This window comes from Antedon bifida, chromosome 4 (assembly GCF_963402885.1).
Source record: "Antedon bifida chromosome 4, ecAntBifi1.1, whole genome shotgun sequence".
In the NCBI taxonomy this organism is placed as follows: Eukaryota; Metazoa; Echinodermata; class Crinoidea; order Comatulida; family Antedonidae; genus Antedon; species Antedon bifida.
In genome coordinates, this window is record NC_136229.1 from 32,270,229 (window position 1) to 32,297,736 (window position 27,508).

General features: G+C 31.9%; 2 protein-coding genes and 1 long non-coding RNA gene across 5 annotated transcripts in view; 2 read left to right on the plus strand and 1 right to left on the minus strand.

Moving 5' to 3' along the window:
• The window catches only part of LOC144840897 (uncharacterized), a 53,062-nt gene that overhangs the window by 21,008 nt on the left and 4,546 nt on the right, over positions 1 to 27,508 (plus strand). The window contains exon 1 of one of the 2 annotated variants that reach the window (XR_013611971.1): positions 26,468 to 26,573. The exons of the other annotated variant lie outside the window; for it this stretch is intronic. This is a non-coding gene — a long non-coding RNA (uncharacterized LOC144840897). Of the gene's footprint in view, positions 1 to 26,467; positions 26,574 to 27,508 lie in introns of those variants that run through there. 2 annotated transcript variants of the gene reach the window in all.
• On the plus strand, positions 37 to 15,156 carry LOC144840875 (uncharacterized). Its single transcript, XM_078696950.1, has 5 exons — positions 37 to 147; positions 784 to 2,234; positions 2,666 to 2,846; positions 3,318 to 3,483; positions 15,147 to 15,156. The coding sequence occupies exons 2-5, from the start codon at positions 1,071 to 1,073 to the stop codon at positions 15,148 to 15,150; spliced, it is 1,515 nt and encodes a 504-aa protein (XP_078553076.1). The 5' UTR covers positions 37 to 147; positions 784 to 1,070; the 3' UTR covers positions 15,151 to 15,156.
• LOC144840886 (uncharacterized) lies at positions 12,562 to 26,667 on the minus strand. 2 transcript variants are annotated; one of them, XM_078696967.1, is made up of 4 exons: positions 26,208 to 26,667; positions 24,527 to 24,616; positions 13,827 to 13,964; positions 12,562 to 13,525 (listed from the first exon to the last, which is right to left on the minus strand). In XM_078696967.1, the coding sequence occupies exons 1-4, from the start codon at positions 26,527 to 26,529 to the stop codon at positions 13,242 to 13,244; spliced, it is 834 nt and encodes a 277-aa protein (XP_078553093.1). In that variant the 5' UTR covers positions 26,530 to 26,667; the 3' UTR covers positions 12,562 to 13,241. The 2 variants fall into 2 exon arrangements, with proteins under 2 accessions (XP_078553093.1, XP_078553092.1); XM_078696966.1 differs by having other exon boundaries at positions 26,115 to 26,666.

Sequence of the window (27,508 nt, forward strand, 5' to 3'; positions counted from 1 at the left end):
GGTAAGTTACCGCCCTCTATCAATTTTCGACGACATTAACAACATTTTTGTTTGGCATTTCCCTCTCTCCCCCTGTGGTACGGTGGTAGTGGGCCTAGGCCTACGCCTGATCGAATTTAATTACGAATTTGATTTATAATCGTAATCGTAAATATTACTTAACTATTTCTTAAATATATTTATTATTAGGCCTAACTAAAGCCTAGCCTAACGCCAAGCTTATAGATTAGTCTAGCTCTAGCTAGCTAGCTAGGCCCTAGGCCTAGGCCTAAACCTCTCTCAGTCAGACTCTCCCCTACTAGCTAGGCCTAGCAAGCCTAGGCCCTGGGCCTATTTTATAAGCAGGCTAGGCTAAAGTAAGGGGGGATAGCCCTAACCTAGTACTAGGCTAGAGTAGAGGGCCAGACCTAACTACCTAGCTAGGCCAAGGCTCTTAGAGATAGTTAGGCCTCTAGCCTAGGGGCCTAGCCCTTTCTTTTAAATTTAGGCTAGGCGTAGGCCTAAATAAAAGGTAGTGTAGGCCTATCTATCCGGTAGTAATCAGAGATCTGATATGAGTTGAAATTCTTGTTATAATAGATAAGTCTAGAAGGAACGGCTAGCCTTAGAGTAGCTAGAGTAGATTTAGGCCCAGCTTTCTATATGTATAGAGTAGGGGAAGGTCTCTGTTCTGTTGGTAACAATATCTGGAATGTTCGATTCTCTTCAGTTCATATATAAATAGAATGAACCAAAAGTAGTTGTATTGCGTACTAACAAATTACTTTCATATTTGCTCCACAGATTCTTCTAATGTGCCCTACTTAGATGGTACCGAGATAAAACCAAAATAATGACTTATTTTATTAAATATTTAAATTGTCGGCAAGTTATAACACGTACACTTGTATTCTTTTTCAAATTTGCATACACGTGTCGCATACACCTGCCTCTGTGGGTTGCTATCAGCTTTGTTATCCCACTGGATATGCAGTTCCATGTTCAACAGCAGCCAGCTCTAGCTTGACATTAAATGTTCAGACAACACACTTGTTAGCAGACAGAAAGCAAGAACAATCTGAATTGAATGCATGCAATTGTACATTTTGATTCAACAAAACAAGATGTCACGGAGTGTAAAAGATTTACGAGAACTTGTTTGCGTTTCACGGTTGACAATCCGTGAAAGTGATGAAGAGTATAGTGATGATGAAAGCTTAGTCCGTCCATTTAGTTCAATGAGCATTTTATCAGATGGTACAACGACTCTACGAGAAAATTCAGCAAAAGTGAATCGTGGAATCAATACTACTATAGTTCCAAAACCACCCTCTTCTGCAAAGCAAACTAAACTTAAGTTTAAAAAAGCAGAAAATCAGTTTTCTGGAAAAATCAGTGGTTCAAAGCAAAATGAGTCTAATCATCTGAATGATTTCAAGTTAGCTAAAAAACCACTACCACCTGTTCAGTCATCCTTATCAAGGTCAATTAATAGTGATGAAGCCCGCCCTCTATCGTCTACTGGTAACTTTGACAACGTACTTGAGTATATGGATGAAAGTTGCGTTGAATCTTTTTTAAAACGTGCAAACCAATTGGTAAATGAGTTATCGTCATGGTGTCACAATAATTACAACTTTGTCCATTTTGCAAATTTTTGGCTTCAAAAAATACCTGACAGACAGAAACTAGATCTGTATGAACTGGAAATTGGGATAATCAATGATGAACTTAGATTTGCGTTTCAATCAGGAATCGAACAACAAAAAGTAAAGTTGACTGATTTAAGCAAGTTGGTTTCCGCAGTTGTACGCGAGTATCCGACAAGGTTGTGTACTCTTCGTGGACCGTATATATTCCTTGACATTTTAGATACGCTTACTTCCGACAGAACTGCTGCGTACAAAGAGCTGCTTACAGATGTAAAAATATCGACAAGAAATCGTAAATTTGCACAATGGATGCTGGCAACGAGGGCGTTTGCTTTATTAAATATCTGGACTGCAGCGGTTAATTTTTACCGTAGGTTAATCGGAGATTCGAACACCGATGTTACACCAATTGAAGAACGATCTAAAGATACCGCTGCTCAAAGGGTATTTGTCGCAACTGGTCTGGGATACGTGCATTTTCTACATTATTATTTCAAAGCTAATAAGATTTCAGCAGATGTGTTGGATACTCAGAAACGGTCACTGGTGTTTGAAGCGGTCACCAAGAACCAGGAAACTGCTCTGTTGTACCTGCTTACCAAGGTATGCAGGAGTAAATAATGTACAGGCCCATGGAAGGGGCAGGTTGGGGTGGGGTTTGGGTGCTGAGAATTGTAATGTAATAGGCCTGACCTGGATTACGAATACACATCAAAATACTACTATAAACACAATTTTTCATATCCTTTAAAATCAATGCCTAAACCAAACTGTTTTATGAATTGTATGTTGATAAACCCCTCATCAAATTCTCAATTTATTATTCTTACACATTTTTTGTCAAAATTTGATATCAAATTGACATTACTGTATCTCGTATATAAATCACTTTATCAGCTCACTTTATTTCCATAAAAATAAACAAAAATACAAGATGGCAGACATACAACAAAGGCAGAGCCTGTAAAAAACATACATTGAAAAACAATACGCAACAAACATATATAGTTAAATTCTGTTTTTTATATTTGCAGGTGAAGCCAAGGCCCGACATAAACAGTCCGGCCGACTCTGGTAACATGGCGCTTCATACTGCTGCCAACATGGGCAGCGTGTCAATAGTGCGTTTACTACTGGAGAAAGGAAATACAAACGTGAACTGCAAGAACGATAAATGTGATGACGCTACACCACTCCACCTGGCTGTAATGCAAGGTACAAGTGTTATAAAGCTCTGTCTTTACTATCAAACTTTATGTGACAAACGTGATATTGCCCATATATGGACATGATGATGTCATATCACTACCATATTTGGGCATATCACTACCATATTTTGGCACATCACACTTTTTTGTCAAACTAGTTTGAGAGTCTAGACAAATCTTTAGGAATTAAACAACTAAAACTTCCTTTAATTATAGATTTGTGGGGCCTGGGTTTTTAAAATCTAATAGAAAGACCTATGCGGGAGCCAAGGTTCTTACTTGTGAGCCCATCTCCTTGAAATAGGAGGTAGGCTTAAAAGGACAAAGTAAAATTGGCATTTGACAGTTTAACTATACCAGGAGAATCATACCTAGAATTTGATACATTAAAAAAAAAATTAAAGTTTAATAATAAAATATTTAAGCAAAAAGCAAATATTATGGTGTAAGTAATCATGTAAAATTTCTTTTTTATTAGGCCATAAAGATGTCTGTCAATTGTTGATAGAAGCTGGTGCAGACGTGCAGGCTAGTATGGCAGGAATAACCCCGCTGGACTTGGCTAACGATATGGGCCACACAGACATTACAGACATGATATCTAAAATGATGGAGTCGCAATCGCAAAGTCCAATGGAAGAGTCGTAAGAAGATACATAGTAATATCCATCAATTTAATTGTAAATAAAATATTGTAGAGATAAAACAATCACTATGACCATAACATGATTAGAACCAACTACCCTTCAGAATGAAGGTGAGCATCTTGCACTGTCTGCCATTTATTCAATTGGCAAGTAGCAGCTGCATTTACCAATTAACTTTGGACTTTTAAAATTTTAAAATTATCTCTCGCCTTTTTACTGAAGTATAAATGAGTACTAAGATTTAGTCAAATAAAAAATTGTGTATAAGAATGATTAATTATAAAGCTAAAACTACAGTACCTACTTATGCGAGTGGGAATGATTAGTCTATTCCAAATAAGAATTAAATAACGCTTCTTTATATTTTAAACGTGCAGTTATTTGAAAAACTAATTACTAATTGTGTTTCCAAATTGCACGTCCCATACTAATATCTTGAACTTAACGTCTTTAAAAGTGTAAAAATGATGAAATAACAACACAAAGGTTTTCTTATGCAGTTCATATGATGTACAGGCATCAAGATGCAGTCTGAAATGAACGTCATTTGTTATGGTGCCACCACGGTATTATTGTATATACATCTGCATGTAATCTTTTGTAATGAGTAAGTGTGCACTTATGCTAAATGTGTATGGTTCTATTTATTGTTTCTAAATACTGTAATTTTATTTGTATAAATAGTAAAGTAAACAGTTGTTTATGATTTATTTTAGTTAAAAGTATAAAAACTATTAAAGGTAGTGTACTTGCAAAATTTACATTTTGACATTTATAAATACATTTGCAATAAAAACTTCATTTGCTATAACAGTGTGTCTACAAAAATAATCTAGAAAACTACGACCATACAGCATTGAAACATCGGTTCTCATCAGATCACCAAAGTTAAGCAATGTTGGGCCCGGTTGCATTCTGGATGGGAGACTGTCTGGAATCGTGGCGGGTGCTGTATATACTGAAGAGTGACGGTGTAATGAATATCGGACTAGCATGTGATAGGCATGGGTTCAAGCCTATCTGTACCATATTAACTGTATCCTTCAGATGGGACATAAAGCCGTTGGTCCCATGTACATAGTGCACGTTTCGCAAAGAGTAGGGTATCATCTCCCAGTGTGCTGATCTGGTAGGCACTGCATTGGGTCCGTGGAGGGCCTAATCCGAATTTCCTCAGTTTGAAGACAAATATAAATACCAAACTAAGGTTCAGATGGTCTGCAGGATCAGTTGGTCTGCAGGTTCAGCTGGTCTGCGAGTTCAGCTGGTCTGTGGGTTCAGATGGTCTGCAAATTCAGCTGGTCTGCGGGATCAACCTTCTCTAAATAAATATATATATTAATAGTTTAGGTTCTGAGGGCTACACATATTCCGTCAAGCACTCTGGCCTTGAAAATTGTCTTGCTTGTCACATATATAAACATTAATAAACTATGATAAAATGGGTAAAATATAAACAGTATGACACCAAGGGGTAAAAAAAGAAAGGACACAAAAAAAGGTTGAAAGTGTAATTTATGTATCTTTTGTCAACAAAACTTAAGTTGCTACACTTTCATTGTAATCCTGCCCTCAATATGGTTAATAACCTACAACTACATTATGAGTTGTATTTATATTATTACCAATGCATACATTACATAACAAATATGGAATACAAAGAAAAACACACTACATGAATTAAGTCAATAGAAAAGAATACAAATTAGAATCTCCTGAACCGAATATCTTACATAAAATCATTCAGATATTATGTCAGGCGCGGATTTAGGCGGGAGCGAAATGTGATAATGAATGATTATTTTTATTTATCTGCAACCTGACGGATCGTTTTTAACATTTATAAAATATTTATCTAATTTATAATTCTGGATCTGCCCCTGTTTGTATACTTCCATGATCAAATTATTGTAGTTGTCTGCCAAAAGGCAACACAAAATTAATTCTTTTTTTAAGAAAATAATTCAAGCCATATTTTATATATTTTTTTACACAAATTTGCTAATCTTGTAGTTATGTTTTGTTTTTGGAAAAGAAAAAAAAATGTACAACTGCCTCTTGAAACTTAAATAATAAATAAAAATTAAACAAATAATTAAAACATAATGTTAATATTGTATACATATATGATTTGAATGACTTCATGATAATAAAGGATAAATTATCTTATCAATGTATAAGAATTATAATATCTATTTTAAATAATAAATATTAAAATATCTGTTGTTGGGTATCAAGAACGTTACCATAGCAATGTACGCAAACCCATATTATTTGCAAGATTAAAATGTATGATTGCCACGGGCGATAGCTATAGAATTGAAATTCGTTCCTGTAGGCTGTCAGTCTATATTGGCTCAATTTCATTCAGTGTATACGGATAATCGTTTTTAAACTAAGTGTCATTTCTTCATTATAAGAAAAATGCCATGAGTTATCAGCTAAAATATCCATTGAAAATATATAATGTACCATTTATATACGGATTCAGATTTAAGCCCATTTTGAGCCAATGTATTACCCCATAACCATTGCCATCTTTGAAATATATAGACATTTTTTTATATCGTTTTATTTTATGTCTTTATACCTACAGTTTATAGTCAGTTATAGTTATTGTAGAAATAAGAGCGAGTCGGCCTCGACCCCTTGCCAATATTGTTTAGGTACGGTAAACGGTGCCCTGCCTTAACCGATCAGCCATTTGACTCACTCAAATTAACAGTTTTAGCCATTCTTTGTAGTAACCATACTTACTCACGGGTTCATATGTAAGCCCACCGTTTGTTGGACATATCCAAAATGGAATACGACAGCCACGGTGTGTACGGTAGTGTAACTGTAATGCTTTTAGGGATGGGGGCAAAAGAGGGGAAGGGAGAGAGTGGCGAGAGAGGGGCGAGAGGCAACCAGGAGAATTGTGTTCCGTTTTTCATGAATAGTTCAATCAATCATTAGGGAAAATGTTTTATACTTTATCACAATCTGTATCCAAAAAAAGTCCAGAAACATTTCAACAGACCAAATTTTTACTCAGGAAAACTTATAGATTTCCTTTTCTTTCCTTTTTGTTTATTTCTGCATTTAATATGCCTTTGCCTTGACTGTATCTCTTTTCGATTTAAAATTTAAAGATCATTTGTTATAAAAAATCATAAAATGTCATGTGTGGACGAGTCAATATTTTACAAGCATGTTTTGAAATTATGTAAGTATAAATTATGAATTTTATCATTTACATTTGCCATTCAAAATGCGATTTATAGTCGCCTCACCTGACCGAGTCTAATATCAGAAGTACATATGCACGTCATGTTACACTTCACTGAGCAGGCACAAATGCCAAAAGCAGCGAGACGACTCAACAAGAAGCGATCAATAACATAGGTTTAAATATCCTAGGGAGACAGTGTGTTGCCATGGTAATTGAGTGATGATGAGCGATCATGCGAGGTGGATCACCTTTATGGTGAATCATAGCAAGCTGAGGAGTCATCAGCTATTTTTATAAAGATAAGGAGTCTGAATGATGTTGTCAAGGATTTTACATAATTAGCATCATTCTTATTTATTGTTTGTATTGAACATTCAACGAAAACCTGTCAAATACAATGAAAGCTTAACCATATCTTGTGAACAAATTTCATTAAAAGGCAAGTTATAAAGTTAAAACCACAAGAAACAATGTTTAAATTTCATTTTTTTTATTAAAAGATATTTTAAAGCAGAACTACTTGCTGTACAATTTTAACATTATGCATAAAAACAAGCGAATATTTTTTTTTTGAAAAATTTCACTTGGATCCCAATAAAATAATCTTAAGTAAGCAAACAGAGCATTTGTGAAATATAGAAAGTACTATCAATATTTGTACTTATTTATTTTCTCGAATTGGATAAAAAAAAAAGGGAAGTTACCTATATAGCAAATATTTATTTGTTCAAAATCCTCTTTTGCATTAGCTGATAAGACCTGCAAATAAATAGTTGAATTTTTACAAAAAGAATCTGAATTAAGAAATATCAATGAATTATTACGTCAATAATAAATAAATTTTTAAAAAACACAAAAAATATAGCATACAAAATTCCAGTTAACCAATTGGTGTTCAGTTAACAAACCGGTTTCCAGCTAACCAACAGGTAATCCAGTAAACCAACTGTAGTCCAGTTAACCAATTGGTGTTCAGTTAACCAACTGGTTTCCAGTTAACCAACTGGTTTCCAGTTAACCAATTGTAATCCAGTTAACCAACTGTAGTCCAATTAACCTACTGGTTTACAGTTAACCAACTGTAATCCAGTGAACTAACTGTAGTCCAGTTAACCAATTGGTGTTCAGTTAACCATCTGGTTTCCAGTAAACCAACTGTAGTCCAGTTAACCAATTGGTGTTCAGTTAACCAACTGGTTTCCAGTTAACCAACATTAACAGGCGCGGATTTAGGCGAAGGCTAAACAGGCTTTTACAGTCTCTTTAAAATAAAATAACAACTATTTTTATTTTTCTGCAACCCGACGGATCATTTTTATCATTTATGAAATATTTAGCCCCCTAATCTATAATGCTGAATCCGCACCTGATTAAATAGACTTCAATATTGTGAAGTACAGAAAGAAAAATATACATTCTCATTCAGATTTGATTTGACTAGAAGCTATCGGATTACAGAATAATATTTGCATATTATATATAATGATCATTGGTTGTCAATTCAAGTTTCATGAAATGACAGACTTATTGAGGTGAAATAACCGTGTCGATCTCATGCGTGATATTTGCACATAGTTATTTTTTTTATCAGACAGCGCAACTACCGATCATAATGTGACACAAACAAAGATGTATTGTGGAACATCACGTCAAATATTAATCACCAACATTATGGACATATATTTTTTTAGAGAAAATTATTCAAGTTCAAATTATTTTCTTTATTGTGAAGTGCGGATTTGCAAGTTATCAATAGTTAATGTTGTGTTATTTGTATTTTAGTATTATTATGTAATATTAATAAATCGTTTATATTTATTCATCATGTGTATATTTTTCAATCAATGGTAATTTGTTACTTTTTTAATAACTTTCTCATAATTAAATCTATCTATATTTCTATTTTATACTGATACCATTATGGTTGTTAGACACACTATTATGGAAATTTTTTATATATTTTTTTGCTAATGAAAACATTTTTTTCCTTGTGTCTATTTTTTTCTGACCAAGTGTGATCATTTCGTCCAACAATCGTTAAATCCCGTAACAACCAACTAAACATATACCGTATATTTGATTTAAAACTATTTTAAAAAGTTAGGGCCACGGTATATTGAAAACTGTTACACATACACACATATTATATATATTCATTTATATATACAAAAAATTAAATAGGTTATACATTAAGTATATACATTCATTATTGAAAACAACATTATTATAAAACATGAGAAAAATATTGAGTATACTATTTACAAAGAAAATCTAAGTCTGTATATATTTAATTACAAAGTTTTGTGCATAGAATTGTTAATTTTAGTGTTTACAAAAAAGTTTTAAAATAATAATATAAGGTTTGTGGCCTTAATAATGAATGGATATTACAGTAAGTACAGAGTGGGTGCATTTCTTGTAAAAATATTCCATAATTGTAGTGGAGCTGTAGCTCCAATCCCAAGGTCCAGGGTTCAATCCTAACCTAGTGCCACGGTTGTAACTCACGACTCTTTCAACTCCACTCCCTAAACCTCAAATGAGACTTTATAAGCATGATAAATTATTAAATAGTTTATCCATCCTATAATTGGTGAGTTACTCAAAGTCGCATATGAAATATAAAAAAAATAAATAAAAAAAATTGCAGTTATATAACTGGTCTCCTGTAGGGAATTAATGGATGAAAGATATTATTCCTATTCTAAGGTCACTGATGATGGTATATGTTGGAAGAAGGAAGGAATGTGTCCTGTCAAAACAAGGAACATGCTATAAAATCTTGGAAAATAAAAGCTGAAGTAATTAGATGACCAAAAGAAAGTGGAGAATGGAGAGATGATTAAGGAAGCAAACAAATTGTACTGCCTAATAATACGACAACAAAGTCAACTTTGTACATTTTTTTTTCCAAAATAAACATGTTGCAAATGAAATGTTTTAAATACAATTTCACTAGATAATTAGGTTTTGAAACTTGTCCAAATACCGGTTATACAGCTTGGGGGCAAGTCTACATATAAGCTCCATACTCCATATCCTAATCTAAATAATACATCTTAAATAATGTTTTATTTTAATGTTGTTTAGTTTTTTTCTGTACATTATAGATGTTGTTTGTTATGTAAATTGGTAAGAATGAAATAATTTACAATATTTATTACCAAAATACTAATTACTGTGCTTTTTAATTAAATTAAAAACTATGTTAATTAATGTATAAATAGCTGTAGCTGTTAAACAGGTTGGAGTTATACTATGACTATTAAGTCCGATATCTAGCCACTTATTGGTGGTAAGATACAGTCAGGTTGCCCAGAGCATGACAGATTGATTGGTTAGCTACAATGACCTTAAATGCAATTAGTTGATGCCTTTACATCCAAAAACAACAATGGAAAACCATGTTTAGAGCTTTGAGTATCATGCTGGAATATAATTCCTTTTGACAATGTTAATGTAGGCCTATATTCTACTACAATTTAAAAACAACCCAAATTGAGATAATTAAGTGACCTTTTTAGATACAGTATTTGAGTGGTTGTATTAATTAATTGCACTTTAGTGAGATATTCAAGTCATTAAATCTAGTGTTTGCCTTCACTGGTACTGTATATAGATGGTGTGTTACAGTATACGGAGCAAGGTGTTAACAATTGCCCCTAAAGGTTCTAAATTCTGTCCTAGGCCTAATATTAAAAATGTTTTCTCAAAATAACTGTCATTTTGGCTAGCCCAATATTGTCCGATTATTATTGAGTTGACCATATTATTTGTACTGTATTGTAAGCCCAGAAGCCCACGAAGCTACTAATCAAATTTGTTTGGCTTCTTGCATATAAATGAATGAAAATATTCCAATTATGAGATTATGCAGTACATTTTAACAATAGTTTAAATTAGCTAAATTACCCCATATCCAGGGGCAGACAGGTAAAATGAAGTTAGAACTATATTTTTAAATATCAATTTTTGACAGAATATTATTCATATATTAGCACTCTCTAAATAATCCTGCTCCTGGTCTTTGTAATAAATTTTAATGTTTATTTATAATATTATATAAAGTTTACGAAATACAGAAAGAAGAGGTATTAATTATATTATATATATATAATATAGGCCTACATATATAAAGTTTTATACAAATAATATTTAAATTAGGTTTATAGGATGTCCTAGTTTGTATGTTTACTCTTCTCCTTACTTTCAATTCTATCTCAAATATTTCTATGTAGAAAGGAGAAAAATTACTTCAATAATATAGCAACACTTGAATTTAAATAAGGGCTTTTTGATATGACAAAGGACGATCTTGGACATTTAATCAATGTACGAGGCATCTAACACCAAACGAGTACACCGGAAAATCAATATCACATGATTGATCAAATATTAAGTACACAGTTATAGATGAACGTCTCGGGGCTGGCGGTAAGTCAAAGATATTGATCGTCAATTTCATCAGGGACGCAAACCAAATGTACTTCTTTCGTGAATGACAATACAATTTTCAAACAATTACAAACACGACTTTCCATTACTAGATGATGTTCTAAATAAAGATACCAAGAAATGAATGTTAAATATTACAGTACATAATCCAGTGATAAATGTAATGCATGGTTTGTGTGGTTTAAATGCTGTATAATGCAAGTGAAAAGCAACGCAGTACACACTGTATTAGCCAAGCTTAACGGGCATGCAATTATTCTCTATTCTAGTCTTGATGTCCCAGGCTATTTTAAAGTCAAAGCCCCTTTACAGAGATACATTAGGGTCATATCAGAATGGCAGACACCAAAAGGGGCTCTCCGTCTCATAAAAAAGACTTTTAAAACCTAGTAAAAAAAAAAATAATTTGATCTTAATTAGTCATTCTAGTAAATTTTAATTACAAAAATGACAAATTTGTCCTAAATGACATCTTTTCTCCAAATTGCAGGAAAGTCAGAACTTGCCTTTTATGGATCGGAAATTGATGGTTGAACAAGACCTACATATATAAGTAGCTTAGTCACAGAATCCTAATGAATACACATTGTTATTTATAAACACCAAATATGGCCATATGATGTCATATAATACAAAATATAATAATACTATATTAAATTGCACTTAAATTATGTCATGTTAATAAATATTAGTTTTTATAAATGTAAGCTAAATATGTTAATATATTGGATGGGTTAATTGAGTAAACTATTTGCATCACTATAAATGGCAAAATATTGATATAACAACCAGAAATTACTATGGAAAAGTGTATAGAAAAATATGCAGTGCATTCTTCCTAGTAAAAGAATCGGACACCTAAGGTTGCGTGTTTGACCCCTCATCTATGCAAGGTGTGTCACAGACAAACATCCCTCTACGCCAACAAATTTATTTTATTTTTATAAAAATTAAACACAATTTTAGTATATTAATTTATATATATATATTAAACCAATCATAAAGCCTAGTGATCTAATGGTAAGAGGGCAATTGCATATCAAGAAGAAGATTCAGGGTTCAAATCGTGTTGGGTGAGGCTTTTTTTCTCATTTTGACATTATTTCCTCATTTTATAAGTTAATTAATTTAATTTCCATACTTTTATAGATAGAGTTTGTACAAATTTATGTACTTTATAACAAGGTATAAAAGGCATAAACAAATTAGGTCTGATAAATTATTTATCATCTAGTATATGAAAGTATAATTAGCTATTCATAAATTGTTTAATAATTTGAGATGTTTAATATAACTACTTTTTTGTTATTGAGTATTAATGCTATTTCTTTCTTTATTTTCTTTAAGAACTTTAGTTTCATTATTATATTCACAATGATCATCATAAAATCAAATTTAAACTGAAATATTCATATAAAGTGTGTTTAATCCATACTAAAGTAGTTTTTTGACTTGTGTTACATATTTTATCCATAGATTTTTGTATTGAATTAAAGGGGAATTAAATTTGTTATTTATAAAAAACATAATCATTCGCTACAACATTGATAATACTGCAATCGAGGGAACTCGTCAAGTATGCTTAAAAAACACACACTTCGGAAATAAAAGCGCGAAGATAGGTGAAGATGGTTCGTAAACAGTGAACCCCCAAAAAATGTGCTATTTCTATGTTTAGAATTACACTTTTATCAATTTACATTTTTTAACCACATAAAAATGTTGTGTAATAAATGTTTAAGTTAAGTTCTATATTGCACTTTATGTTCTAGTGGCAAACAAGAACACACACAACAACAAAATATCTTGAATAGAAGCTTTCCCAGTGATCTCTAATATTCTTGAAATCACTTGAAACAACCACTCTGCCTACTATATATCTTTGTATTAGGTCTAAAGGTTTTTTTTTTCAAATAGAAATAGTATTAAGGTTTAATGTATGTACATGAATTTTAATTAAAATCGTTAGTTGAAATACTTAAAAATACCACATTTCTATTTAAATTTTGTTGTTTCTGTTTGCAGCTTTTTCGTGAAAGAACAGCCTCAAACTGAGGGCGCAGCAACTTCTTACTTAGTATCCTACTCAAGCTTTTGTTTTATTCCGTGAGTTAACAGACGTAGAGTCTCGTCGAACCGTTTTATCCACCGGGACTTCGTGAAGTGTCTCCATTTTGAAGGCTCGTGCAATTAAGAGGTAAAACGTTCCAGCTGTTGATGTCAGGATGAACGAACTCCAGGCTAGAAAAAACGAGTAGTGATACATGACGCTGTAATCCTGCGGGAACACGACGTATTGACGCGGTTGTTCGTTGTACTCATAGGTTATTGTGACTATGAAGAGACTTGTGGATAATAGGACTGCAACAGCTGAAAAAAGAAAATAAATTATGATATGCAAATATGATATTATATACAAATGATATGCGAAATGCTCCACTATTTTAATGACTGGGAAATTAAGATAAAATGTTGAATGACTTTCCACTATATTTCTTGTTTGGTTTCCGAGTGAGAGTATTAGGGCCTCTCCAAGTTGCCACAACGTAGTACATCAACAGTGACAGATCAGCGGTGGAATAAAAGGACATAGTTATTAAATCCACCCTGAAGTTAATAGTTATAGTACTCAAAACCTAACCAGGCAGAACACTATCAGAACAGAGCTTACCTCCAAAAAGAAACATTATACCACAGTCTGTAAAGAGTGTGACGGACATTGTGTATGTGGCTTGGAAACTGCTGAGGACGCCAAAGAACTGAAGACCAATGGCAATACATAGGCAAATGCCAGACATTTTTTCCATTTCTGTGAAGAAAGAAACACAAATAATCAATGTTATGTGATCAAAGAAGTTGACAAGATAGGGAGTGACCACATTGGTGTGTCTACATGATATATTTGTATATTAGATCATATTTACTGTATTGTGCATACAATTAAGAACTATCTCAAGATTCTCAGTAGTTGCTTGGATCTGATCATCCACCCAATATTTATATATCTTTATCCTCGTGTGAATCTATATTGTGGTGACTGTTCTCCCTACCAGATTTTCTCATATCTAAATTTTCACAAAATCATAAATATTTTATCCTATTGAATTTGCTATATAAAAGGTTTTGATTGTTGAGATATTCTTGACACCATTTGATGGGTAGGAGAGCTGCACCCTAAACAAACTGTCAATAATTGGTCAAATATTTGATTCTCGATTACTAATTTGTTAAAGTTGTGTTTATATAAAAAATATGTTTTCAGCTATCTCTTCAAAACCGTTCAAATGTGACTATCAACACATTGCAATAATGTTTCATTTAAAATGAAACATTATTTATAATGATTCACAAACATTTGGATCATCAATGTGTGTGTCATTATTTTGTAAACACTGATCTATAGATTGTCATTAAGTGGGAGAATAATTGCAATAACATTTGGAGATTATCTACTGCTAAACATTTGCAAATGTCCATATGGATAAAAAGTTATTAACTTTAATACGTTGTTAATAGAAACTTTAATATCATATATAAAAAGGCAAAAATTAGTTTGTTGCTAGTTGTATGATATCTAACTTGCAAAATGAGAACCAAATAAGTAACTTTGCTAGACTGAAAATTAAGTTCTACTTTTTCAAAAATTACAACTAAAAAACAATAAGTAGTTGCTTGCTAAACTAGCTATTGTTTTGGGGTTGTATTTTTTGAAAAATTATAACTTATTTTTCAGTATGATATGTCTAGTTGAAGCCTCTTTACTTTATTATAGTAAGAAATATTAAGGTAAATTGCTTGTTTGCTAGGGTGAATTTTGAGCCCTGAATAAGAGCTCTCCTCAACATATTTCATATGATTAAACTTATAGAAATTGTTGTAAAAGAAATACTGCACCTGTATATATATATTCTGGTGATAAATGATTAATTAATATAATACTAACGTTAACGTAAATTTATAAATATAATATTATATAAGCTATAACATGACAATAAAGAAGATTTTATATATTCGTAACACATCATCAGTTAGTATTTGAATGTGAGTACAATGATTCTTTAAGTAATAGTACAATTTAGAATTAAACGATGACGTGATCATGTGTACTATTTCATGATTTCTAACAGAGCTTTATCGACTTTAGCACTTTTCTTATTATTATAATTACGGTATAACAAATCCTTCAAATAATGTAATTTATTATTCAAACAAGTGGTATATCGACCAAAGAAAGATATAATGAAAAGGTGATTAAAATAAGTATGTAATTTAGATGATAGCACATAATATTGTGTCAGTTTGTCTGTGAGATCTGTAGCTACAGTGTGCCATTAACAATTTTCTTCAATATTATTCCTTTAATTATTCTAATTTTCAACTTTATTTATTGAGTAATTTCAAAGAATCTGAAAATGATCAAATAGATAGAAGTGTTCCCAGTATGTGTTCTGTCTCTTTATTTGATATCACTTTTATTTGATTTTATCCAAGTATATTTTTAAGTGTTTCCATTGTTTATATCCTTTGCTCATTCAACACTTAATCTGGGCTATTTTTTCACCACTCATACAGTGTACATTGTTAACAGATTAGAGAAATGGTCAAATTAAGAAAATAAATTTAAAAACACAAATAGGAAGTGCTCTTTAAATAATGCATTGCCCGCTAGAACAGATAACATCTTAACTAAAAATGGTTTTATCCCAAACTCAATTTGACGAATACTGTATGTAACGAACGATGTGAATCATTTAATTAACTTGTCTTATTTAAACGAGACGCATGTTTATACGACACTCTACAAATATATTGAAGTAATAAAGTACACATCATGATCGTAATAACTTTCACATAAAATCTACTTTTGAAGCATGAATGCTTAATTGCTTGGAAAGGAAATTTCGATGGGTTAATCATAATATTTACTTAATAATTATGACATTTTTTTTTACTGCATTGTTTCTCCAACTATGGCCTGGATAATGACAACGTATAGTAAGGGGCAAAAACTAAATAATTATTTTGTGATGTAGAATAGATTACGCAACTTGGTGTCCTTTCAATCTTAGAGACTTGTCTGACCGCTTGAACAAATTGTCATTTTATAAATGATCACCGGCTGAATTAAAAGGGTTTTTAGGAGCAGTTATTCGACATATGCAGCAGAAACAGGCCCTTATAGTAGATGTACATCAAGTTGATCTATCAGCTGGTCTCAAACATCAGATTGAATGCGCATAACCTCAAGATATTTGATTGCATAACGACCTATGTGACATCATGTTGTGCATCATATGATGGGTGTGATACACGGAGGTATGACCTCATAATTCATGTTTGATTAACGTAATTAACACTTGTTCAGGCTGATGTGTTATTTGAATATTTACTTTACCTAATTATTTAATTATTAGAAAACAGATGGCTGAAGATGTATATGGCCTACTGTGTTTGCTCAAGCATACAGTAGTAGAGATTCCAAGTTGTATGAGAAAGATGATGATTAGACTGGGCAGACACATTATTAAAACTAAATACTAAGATACCATTTTTTTATTATGTTGGGAAAAAATGGTATCTTAGTATTTAGTTTTAACCCAATGCTGCTTATTTTCAAATATTTTTTAGGAGTTCCTATGGCAAAAACAAACAATAACCATTTCAAACTGTACCTCCATGCCTAAACAATTAATACTTTGGTTCTATAGTGAATTTCATTACGTAAACACATAGAGAGCTTTCCAAATATAAAATGCATGGTTTCTGTTACTGAACAGCTGATATGATTTGCTATTTATTCAGTTTTTTAAGGCCTGAACAATACAAACAGGTCTTGCCAGCATGTGGCAAGGATTTTAGAATAGTAATTCAAAATTCTGGTAATAATACTGCAATTAGAAGATTTACAACGCATGTTTCTGTGTTACAAAATGTTTTCAGAAATCCAATATTAGAAACGATAATTTATTCTTATCCAAAGTAGACAAATTTATGAGTTTACATTTTTGTGATAAAAACCTGTTGTTATGCTGCACTGTATTTAAACATACATTATTCAAGAAATGAAATGTATACATGTATATATATAAACACAACAGGCAAAGAACATTATATATATAACTTGTAATTATAGAATAATTCTCTACTTATCAAATACGCAGACTTTCCCTTAACAATTATCAGAAAGAAATTTTTGTGTGTCGATAATAATTTCCTTAACAACAAAAGAGAAATTAAATCCTGATATCATTATTAGTATCAATGTTCCATTCTGTGATTATGCCATCTGCGAGGTATTATTTTAATGATCTTCTTGGAAACTTTTATGTTCTAATAATTAGTACTTAATTTGAATTCTTACTCATATTACATTAATATGAAATTACTTGTTAACTTAAGTACCTACTGTATACCTTCTAAATCAACATTTGACAAATCTAGGCCATAAGTAAAGTAGATAAAAAGTTTTTTAATTCTCTCTAATAACCTAATATATAGACACAACTTTGATTAATTTGATTCTTTAACTTCAACGACTATTTATTTCATAAATATGCAAAGAGTGAATTTGAAAAATGGAAAACTGTGTGTATCTCCATACCCATCTAGTTTAGTTGTATCCAAAAATAAAATAATTTTCCAAATTTCTCATACTGTATGGGTAAAAAAAGCATTAAATTATTATAAAATAATTAAACATTCATTTTGAATAAGGGAGAAAAAGTGTTTCATTCATGTATGGTTCTACAACGTGTAATTTAATTTCACAGTGAAGCCTATTTACCATGATGCTTTAACATTTATAAATAGATGTTAAAATTCAGATTTAAAATACAAAAGCTGTGTAGCATGTACTTTGAAATGCTATTGGTTATAGGTACACAAATGCTATTGGTTATAGGTACACAAATGCTATTGGTTATAGGTACACAAATGCTATTGGTTATAGGTACACAAATGCTATTGGTTATAGGTACACAAATGCTATTGGTTATAGGTACACAAAGGAATATAGATAGAACTAAAGAAACATATGGAACAAGCTATATGCAAGATACTAGTGTATGAATAGCTGATAAAACAGACAATTAAATTACTTTTTAATAAGCATTTGTTGCTAGAAAATAGCAATAATACATTCAAAATGATTGAGTAAATCTATTTTTGATAAAAACCAAATCAATTCAACACAAATTCTGAAAAATGAGGAAAGCCAATGTGAATTCAAACTCTATTTGTTCTCTTCAAGAATGAATGTTTGTAATGTAACATGTGTTATGTATCAGGACAATCAAACGGCCTAACAACGACAAACCTATCAAAATAAGTAGAATTAAATAATTTCATAAATGTCAAATTAAGTCTGGAAAAATATCATATGGTATTTATAAAGTAGCTCTTTAAAATAAATAGTTCATAAAGCACAGTTTATTGAAGATAAATATGAAGTCAATCATGCTTTCCAATGTTGAGTTATATATTTCACTAACTAGTAAACATATCTGACCTTCGGATTTAGAGTTTTTGGTGGAAGTCACTGTACCAAACCAAACCAGATATATTTTAAACAAATGCATTGTGTTTTTGAAACACAATGAATTTGTTTAAAATATAAATAGCAGAAAACCTTTATACAACAATTGCAGTATTTTATTGTACTACTTTTATTCAATTCAAACAAAATTCAAAATACGCTTCACTGAGTGAAGATTAGTAAAATTCTATTGTGCAAGTTTTTGACAAATTTTCTAGTTGCTGTTGACATTTTCAATTTTTTCATAGACATGCCAAGAATAAGGACAATATATTTGGAGGGTATGTTGAACCCACAAATGTGAAAACAACCACAAATGTGAAAACGCATCACCCACAATTTGTGAAAACAACCACAAATGTGAAAACGCATCACCCACAAATGTGAAAACAACCACAAATGTGAAAACAACCACAAATGTGAAAACGCACCACCCACAAATGTAATAAACAGCGCCCACAAATGTGAAAACGACCATCGCCCACAAATGTGATAACGGCCACAAATGTAAAAAAAAATAGAGAATTTTTCGCCCACAAATGTAAAAAAAAAAATCAAATCAAATTTAGTGCTTTACTCAAACAATTTTGTATATCATTATATCATGATTGTATTGAGTTGTTTCAATAATTGTGAGTTCACAATACGTCTGTTAGGGTCGTCGTTAACGATATATACTGTAATCCAACGCGTTAACGACGACCGTAACAGACGTATCGTGAACACACAATTATTGAAACAACTCAATACAATGTATATAAATACATTAACATTAACTCGATCAAAATTGTTTGGGCCTAGCACTAAGTTTGATTTGGATTTTTTTGTTTACATTTGTGGCCGAAAAGCTCTCTCTTTTTTTCACATTTGTGGGGCTGTTTTTACATTTGTGGGTTCAACAGGGTACGCAACAAAGATACATCATTGTCGGAGTAGAGCATGAAAAACCGAGTATGAGAGTGTTTTATTTTCACACAAAATCATATCAATCAGATCACCACAACTTGAAAATATAAACTTACAAATGATTTACAAAATATTTTGATATAATAATTTAGAAATTATTCAGAAAACTAACACTAAAGATGTCTGTATTTCGCAGAAAAATAGTAGAGATTGAAACACGCTTGAACAATGAAATAATGACATAAATGAACATTGACAATAGAGTAAAAAGGAAAACATCTAATTCAAATAAAAGCATCTCTTACAAATGTCTGAAATCATATTGGGGTCAGGTTGCTAATTTGCATAATTTATTCAACAAATATATAATATTTCTTTAGTGAAAATAATCAGCACATAATCCTACTACTAACTGGCAATCTTCTGTAGGAATTGTATTTTTAAATTATCTTTGATTTGAAAAATATGATAATTTCCTGACAAAGTCATTTCAAGATGCAATTGCATCAAATAAAGATTATTGGAAAGAAATTCAGTTATTATAGAATCAACTTCAAGGCTAATGATATAGTCGTATAATGAGAATATATTCTTCAACAAAAATCATTCTCAATAATAAATCTTATTTTTAAAGGGAAGAAGAAATATAAATAGTGGAAGGAGAGGAGAAAACGAGAGAGTGGAGAGGATAGGTCAAGTGTATCTCTATGGGTGAAGATAGGAGAAGATGAGATATGGGTGTAGTAAAGGAGGATTGGTGATACCACTATGGGTGAAGATTGGAGAAGATGAGATATGGGTGTAGTAACGGAGGATTTGTGATATCACTAAGGGTGAAGATAGGAGAAGATGAGATATGGGTGTAAAGGAGGATTGGTGATATCTTTAATAGGTGAAAAGAGAGAAAATGAGATATGAATGTGACGAGGATAGGTGATATCTCTATGGGTGCATTAGGGACAGAGAATGAGATGCGAGTGTGAGGATAAATGGGAAAGGAGGCAAGATGTGGGTGTGAGGAGGATAGTATGACATATTACCAGCAACAGCATTTAAAAATGCTCCACTAGTCTGAACAATTTCAAGACCAACCTAAGGATGTCGCTATTCGCTGATGTACTCGCATGTTGTTAATGCACAAAGCACCATGAGCTCCACATGGGTGGGGGATACCAGCATTATATAAGTTTTCATTTATCATTATAATTGTTATTATATATCATATTATTGTATAAATCTGTATAAGAAGGAAAGAGAGAAGAGGACAGTTGAAGGTGTGACATGTGAAAGATAAAAGAGAAGAGACGTGAGGTGAGGTGACATGAACACAAGGAAGAGACAATGATTGGGAGACAGCCTTTGCTTTAAAATTCAAAATTTAATTAACCATTCAGGCTGCTGGTAACTCTTAATTGGAAGTTCTTTTAAAATGGGGAAAAACTGTTTTTCCCACTTTCCAAATTTGAAAAAAGGTTTATAATGTAGTGATAACATGACTTTGCTTTTAGCTTGATACAAACTGTCTATATATTGATTCCATTGGCTAAATATGCATAGTAGCATTGAATGACATTAATCACTATTTATAGTGACTGACGTGACAACGTTGGGGCATTTGATACAATGTTAAATCCTTGCATTGCTTCACGGAAAAAAGCTCAGCGAATTCTATTCTGGTTGTGATTATCGTAATAAACTTGTGATTACCGAGTATTATGATTTGAAAATTTTATTACATATTAAAAAGATTGGAATTCGCAAATTTCAAAGAGAGTATTTTAGCATTAGGAGGCTGTAAAACAAAGCATTAATAATTTATGATTCCAATCTTATTGCATAATCTAGACCCTAAACTGGATATTTTGGATGTGATAACAGTAAACAACAAAGAATTTAATTCATATTAGACTGAAGAAAGAGGACCAGTCAATAATAACGCCCAAACAACTAGACTCACAAAACCTGATTTTATTGAAGGATTTTATGGCATCCAATTTATTTTTACTATTCAAAATTCAGGTAGAAAACAAGACTTTCGAACCAACCATGAATGATGGGTAAGCCCAGGGCTTTTGATAATTGATTGCATACAATATAGGCCTAGTATCGAGAAATTACTATACAATTTAAATCAACATCCATCAATAGACACGCTCCACGAAATTAACACACAATTTTGGAATCGCATTATTACCACGATTGTTTGACCTCAACATCTAAACAACTCCCTGGAGAAAATAAATCAATCGATAGCAAACAAACGTGTTAATCCAACATACTGCCAATCGTCTATATTAGATATTAATGAAAATATATTCTATTCCTATTAGATTGTGATTATTGCTACTGAAAAACAGTAAGATTTTGAAAGAGCTCTTGCTGCTTACTTAGCCAATTGTTATTAACTCTGCATAAAATCATCATTTCTTTTTCTTATAATTAATATAAGGAAAATAAAAATTATCAGTCAATCAATTTAATGAGGCCAAATAAGAAATTGTCAATTTTCACGTCACCTCTCACATCAAATTTTGAAGCTGTATATTAGACTTTTGTCTTTTTAAAATGACCAAATTTAGTTTAAAGAAAAATTGTTCTTCTGTTGATCCAAGGTGAGTAAACAGCAACTAGACTAACATTTTTAAACTTTCATTCTCATGTTGGTAAATATTTTTATTGTAATTGCCTCTCCCTCTAAATTTGTATCATAATAATATTTGAATTTTTATCCTAATAATATTTGAATTTTTATCCTAATAATATTTCAATTTTTATCCTAATAATATTTCAATTTTTATCAACTATGTTTTAATTATTTTTTTATTATAATTATACTATAAAATAAGGGAAAAAAAGACTGATTTTTGTTAGCGTTATCAGTTTTACTTCAGAACAGCAGAATAATGATGCGCTAATCAACTAGATAAACAACTGACCTTTCTTACATCAGCTGTCTTCAGCGCCAGTGGTCCCATACTGGGTTTCTGTAATTTTCTGCTATGGTATCATATGATTTCAATGTAGTATAAAATGGTATATTTCATGATGTGCATTTTAGTAGTATAATTAGTGACAGCATACAGATATTATAATGTTTATGATGATGGTATAGCTGGTGATGTGTCCTCGTGAAGAAACATCTAAATGGCTATCCCACAGAGGCATTCATAGGGACATGTGTGTAATAGGGTGGATTTAGTAAGGTCTCCAGGTCTCCATTCTTGAAATTCCATAATGAAAAACTATAACAATAGTACATTTAAAAAGTGAAGGAGAGAACAGACAATTAATCACTTTTGAAAAAAAGTGAGAATCTTCTTCTTCACACATAAAATCATGGACATGGCCACCAGTACGGTTGGTAAGATTTCAACCTGACAACCTTTTCAGATGCCTTTGACAACCTAGTGTTTTGAATAGAGATTGTTCCCTTTTCTTGAAACAAACTTTGTAAAATTGGTATATTGATTTGCGTAATTTTTAAAAGAAAATTGGAATGTAGTTCTTTATAGAAACAATAATGATAAATTAAAGTTGCGTAGGAAACGAGGTGAAAACAAAAGAGGAAATAATTGGACAGTTAAAAACGATATGATGAACCAAGAAAATCATCACGAAAGATCATAAAAAAAAACACATGTAGTGTATTAAAATTGAATGAATATATAAATCATTCACGTTTAGAAACAGAATTTGTCTGTGAAGTGACAGAATAATGATGGATAATTGCTAGCTTCCGGGGGAATTTCTCACACAACTTGTAAATATGGCAATTTACAGTCAAGCAGTTAATGAAGCCAAAAATGATGTTATAAACTAGAATTTTTTAAAGAAAAAATTGAAATGCTAAGAATATTTTATCTAATCTTTTTCTAAATTTGATTTTGATGATGAAGGAATAGTGTACTTTTATTTGTTTACAAAAGCATGGTTTTGACCGTTTATTTTATTCAGCGTTTTGCTTATTTGTATCCAAATAAAGATCTAGCCATGTGTTCAGCATTATTTTTTTTGTAGATTTTATTTCTTATTATTACCAATATATTCTTTTAAAGTAAAAGAGCTCACCTTTAAACTCTATTGTAGATTAAGTCACTATTTTGTGTATACCTAAATGATTATATTTATTCTTGTATACTTTGTACTTTATACAAAGCAGGACACTTTTTCTCACAATACATTTCTTTTTACTATTGCGCAACAATTCTTTTTTCAGCAGTACACCCTTAGCAGTTTTCTTTTTTTGATAATAATAAATGTTTAATAAGAAGGCTGATAATGATTTTATTGACTGTGCACAAATTCAATGTCCATCAGCCACCGTTCGTTATCTACTTCCGTCGAATCATGCCATCTTCTCACCACGACGAAAATGATGACGATATCAATGATCAATAACTATCAACTTCATTTCAAAAGATGATTTGTGCGTTCAAGCGTAAAAGATAACTTGTGCGTTCAAGCGCAAGAGTAAAGCTCAGCTGATCTTATGTTATCATTCCCAACTGAGTACTTCCACACGAAGGAATCAGTCCATGGATCCAATTACCAAACACGTGCCGTGTTTGTACACACACACACGCGTAATTGAAAGCCCAGGGTGAGCGACGCGAGTCAACGATATCTCAAGCTGGTGAATGGATTGATTTGCCGCTAGGTGATTTTAATTGCCGTTGCACCCTAGGGTATGATCTTTGTGTATTACAGATCGTTTCAACTAGGCTGACGACTGGCTTGCAATCAACATTAAATAGTAGATGATTAAAGTGTTAAAATAGTTGATATAAAGATGTTGTTACATTACATACAGTATATTACAAAGTGACAGGTATCATTTTGGGTAACATCACATTTGATTCAGACACACGTATAGCCACAATGGTGGGCTTATACACTTAAGTTTGAACTTAATTACTAAAACCAGTACTTACGAAACAATGTGTTATAATATGACTGGCACAGTGCAGGAATGACATCAGGAATGTATACTGTTGTGTTATACTTTTTACATACTTCATACGCTAAAAAAGAAAATATAAAAAGTTAAAATTTTCATGGAAATTCATGCTTCCCGAATCAAATAAAAGCTCACACCTCTTGACATTTTGCCGAGTGGGATGTATTCATCCAGGGTGGGTTCATACTCAAAGTCAGTATGGTGCTTGCATACTTACCTACCTAGATAAACAAAGATTTTATAGTTAATGTCCATTTATACCTAATGCAACCGTATTTGTAGACAATAATAGATGTTAAATGAAATCCAAGAATACAAACCACCACCATTTATTTTAATTTTAAAAGTTTTCAGCATACATTATTAGTATCATTAGATATATTAATTTATTACATAATAATAAAATATGTTTATTAATTTGTCAATATTTTCCACACTGATAAGAAGTGTTCAGATGCCATTGGCCGCCATTGCAACAACTCAATATTATATTCTTCTTGAGACACTGACACAGTACTGCCAATCTATAATTTTTTCATTACAATACATTTCATTTAACCTAAACATTAAAACAACCCTGAAGGGCCTTTGTCGATGTTATCAATATTGAATTGTTAATTACGGAAGAAAGAAAGACTTCTGGCAATTTCAAGGTAAAAGGCGTAGAAATAATTATTGATTTTTGTTACATTGCTTCCTGATAAGGCAGACTAGGTGAGGTACATATTATAAGTACAAAATATACAATTACCTAATTAAAATATTTCAAAAATGTTTATGAAAGACAGTGCATATTATTAAGCCAGATATTGTATTATATTTAATTTCTTTTTTGTTAACACGCTTTGAGCACTCTTGTGGTATGTCGCTATAAATCTATATTATTATAACACAGATTGTCATTTTAAAGTTAAAAGGTTAAAATTGGTAAAAAAAGGAGGAAAAGTAGGGGGATGGAGAGAAAACAAATCTTGAATCTTCTGCTGGTTATAATAATATAATTTGACAGGCATCATTGACTTTATTGACTCGAAACCACCAAGTAATATACTAGAAATTATATAATATAGAAAAGGTTCTGAGCTTAAATCTCGGTTTTAGTGGCTTTTTCTCATTCTCAAATTATTCCTGATTTTTTCATACTTTTATATAAGTTTCTGTATAATTATGGCATTGTCAGTGTTTCGACACACAGAATTGACACTCATACAGTAGAGGATACTATGGATCATATAAATGTTCACAGACATAACAATTACAATAAAAAATGAATTAATATGATCTATAAAACTATAAGCATACATTACAACAACATTACTGCAGTACTTAACATGTAAGCATACACCACCAAGCATTCACTAAATCCACAAAATTCACAATACCACCATTCATAATTTACTGTGATTCTGTCAGTTTTAGGTGAAAGTTTTTTTTAATATTGGCAGTAAAAAAAACTCCATTACACAATTTGTTTTATGTACTAAATACATTAATAATTTTGAGTTAAAACTTTTCAGATAAAACTGACTCGTAGGCACAGCTTTTACGACAACAAATCTTACTTTCATCCCCCGTACCACCACTAGAAGTGGCCAAAATATTTGAAGAAATGTTTCCACCACCACCACCACCTTTATTATAATTCAAAGACATACCAGGCTCAGGTGAGACCGCCGGGTCTGGCCCTTGTTGGTCTGGAATTCGTGTGGTCTGCTGCCCTACTAAGCTAGCATTTGTTGGTACGGGCACGGGCGCAATATAAACGAATTCACAATATTTCCAGAGTCCTCGGTTTTTTATTAGAGGCCTTGTAAAAACATCAGAATAATTATTACTCGTGTAGTATATTTCAGCGGATCCTTGAAAATTTGTTGAAGTCCAATAATTTGTAGACATGGCAATACAGTTGAAAAGAAGAGCTAAAAATCCTATAAAACACGTCAAAAGCAACGTTGAAGTCTTGCTGAAGAAAGTCATCGTTTAGAAATGTTAATGAAAGTACTGGACAAAAATAAAAACATGTGAGTTTTAGGCCGAGTTATTTTCTGAAAGGCATAACAACCAAATAATCAATGGTGACTCCGTGCTAAGTAACTGAAATTGTCTGCTCTTAGTACTAAATGCTTGACTGCGTTTATTTTAGTACAATGACGCCCTCTATGGTTTAAGAAGAATCTTTACTACCGTTCTATAAAAATAAAGAACTAAACAACTAAACGTCACGCGCATCTTTAAAAATTTGGTTCTTGGTTCTCAGGACGCAACGCAAGAAAAACTCTATTTTCAAAATGTTCTTAGCTCCACCCCAACCATGGTGGGCTGGTCCTGTAGACTTATCATTTCGTTTCATATTTAAATGTAAACTGCAATTTCCAGGGACCATGGAGGACCACGGATAGACCATGGAGGTAAAAAATAAAACCTCCATGGATAGACCATGGAGGTATAAGATAGACTTTCTTCATCAGTGCTTCTATGAATGGATGACTTTTGGGAGCAGAAACGCTAGTAGACCAAACCCAGTACCGTTTTGATTGCGATCATTCAGGAAATCTCCTCATGACGTATAGGCCTAGGTGCCGACATAGGACTCTAGTTGGAATGTACCACAAAGTCATTTCTCGCATAAACCTACACTTTTGTATTAACAAACATTTTCCTATTTCTACATCCTAAACTACTTTTTCGTATTGACTATTAGAGTGTGGTCCCGGGACATGACTATACTTCGGCTTTAGTTGATAGAAGATTGAAATGTTTTTTTAGAGTTTTTTTTTTCAATTTACGACAGTTCTATTTAATATTAGAGAGACCTGTCTTTGTCGTCTGATTGTCCATCTTCAGCAACCATACTCGTCAATACCACCCCTACAATCGTCATCACCATCGCATTGAAACGTTAGATCAATACATGAATGATCAGGACACTCGTATTTCCCTGGACATCCCCTACACT

Bases quoted from the DNA above. Each gene is read 5' to 3' on its own strand.
- LOC144840875 (XM_078696950.1), top strand. From the start codon at position 1,071: ATGCAATTGTACATTTTGATTCAACAAAACAAGATGTCACGGAGTGTA. The intron at 2,235-2,665 runs GTATGCAGGAGT...TTATATTTGCAG, and splicing joins TGTTGTACCTGCTTACCAAG to GTGAAGCCAAGGCCCGACAT. The intron at 2,847-3,317 runs GTACAAGTGTTA...CTTTTTTATTAG, and splicing joins CCACCTGGCTGTAATGCAAG to GCCATAAAGATGTCTGTCAA.
- LOC144840886 (XM_078696966.1), bottom strand. From the start codon at position 26,529: ATGACTTTCTTCAGCAAGACTTCAACGTTGCTTTTGACGTGTTTTATA. The intron at 24,617-26,114 runs GTAAGATTTGTT...TTTCTTTTTTAG, and splicing joins TGGTGGTACGGGGGATGAAA to CGTATGAAGTATGTAAAAAG. The intron at 13,965-24,526 runs GTAAGTACTGGT...CTTTCTTCACAG, and splicing joins ATATTATAACACATTGTTTC to AAATGGAAAAAATGTCTGGC.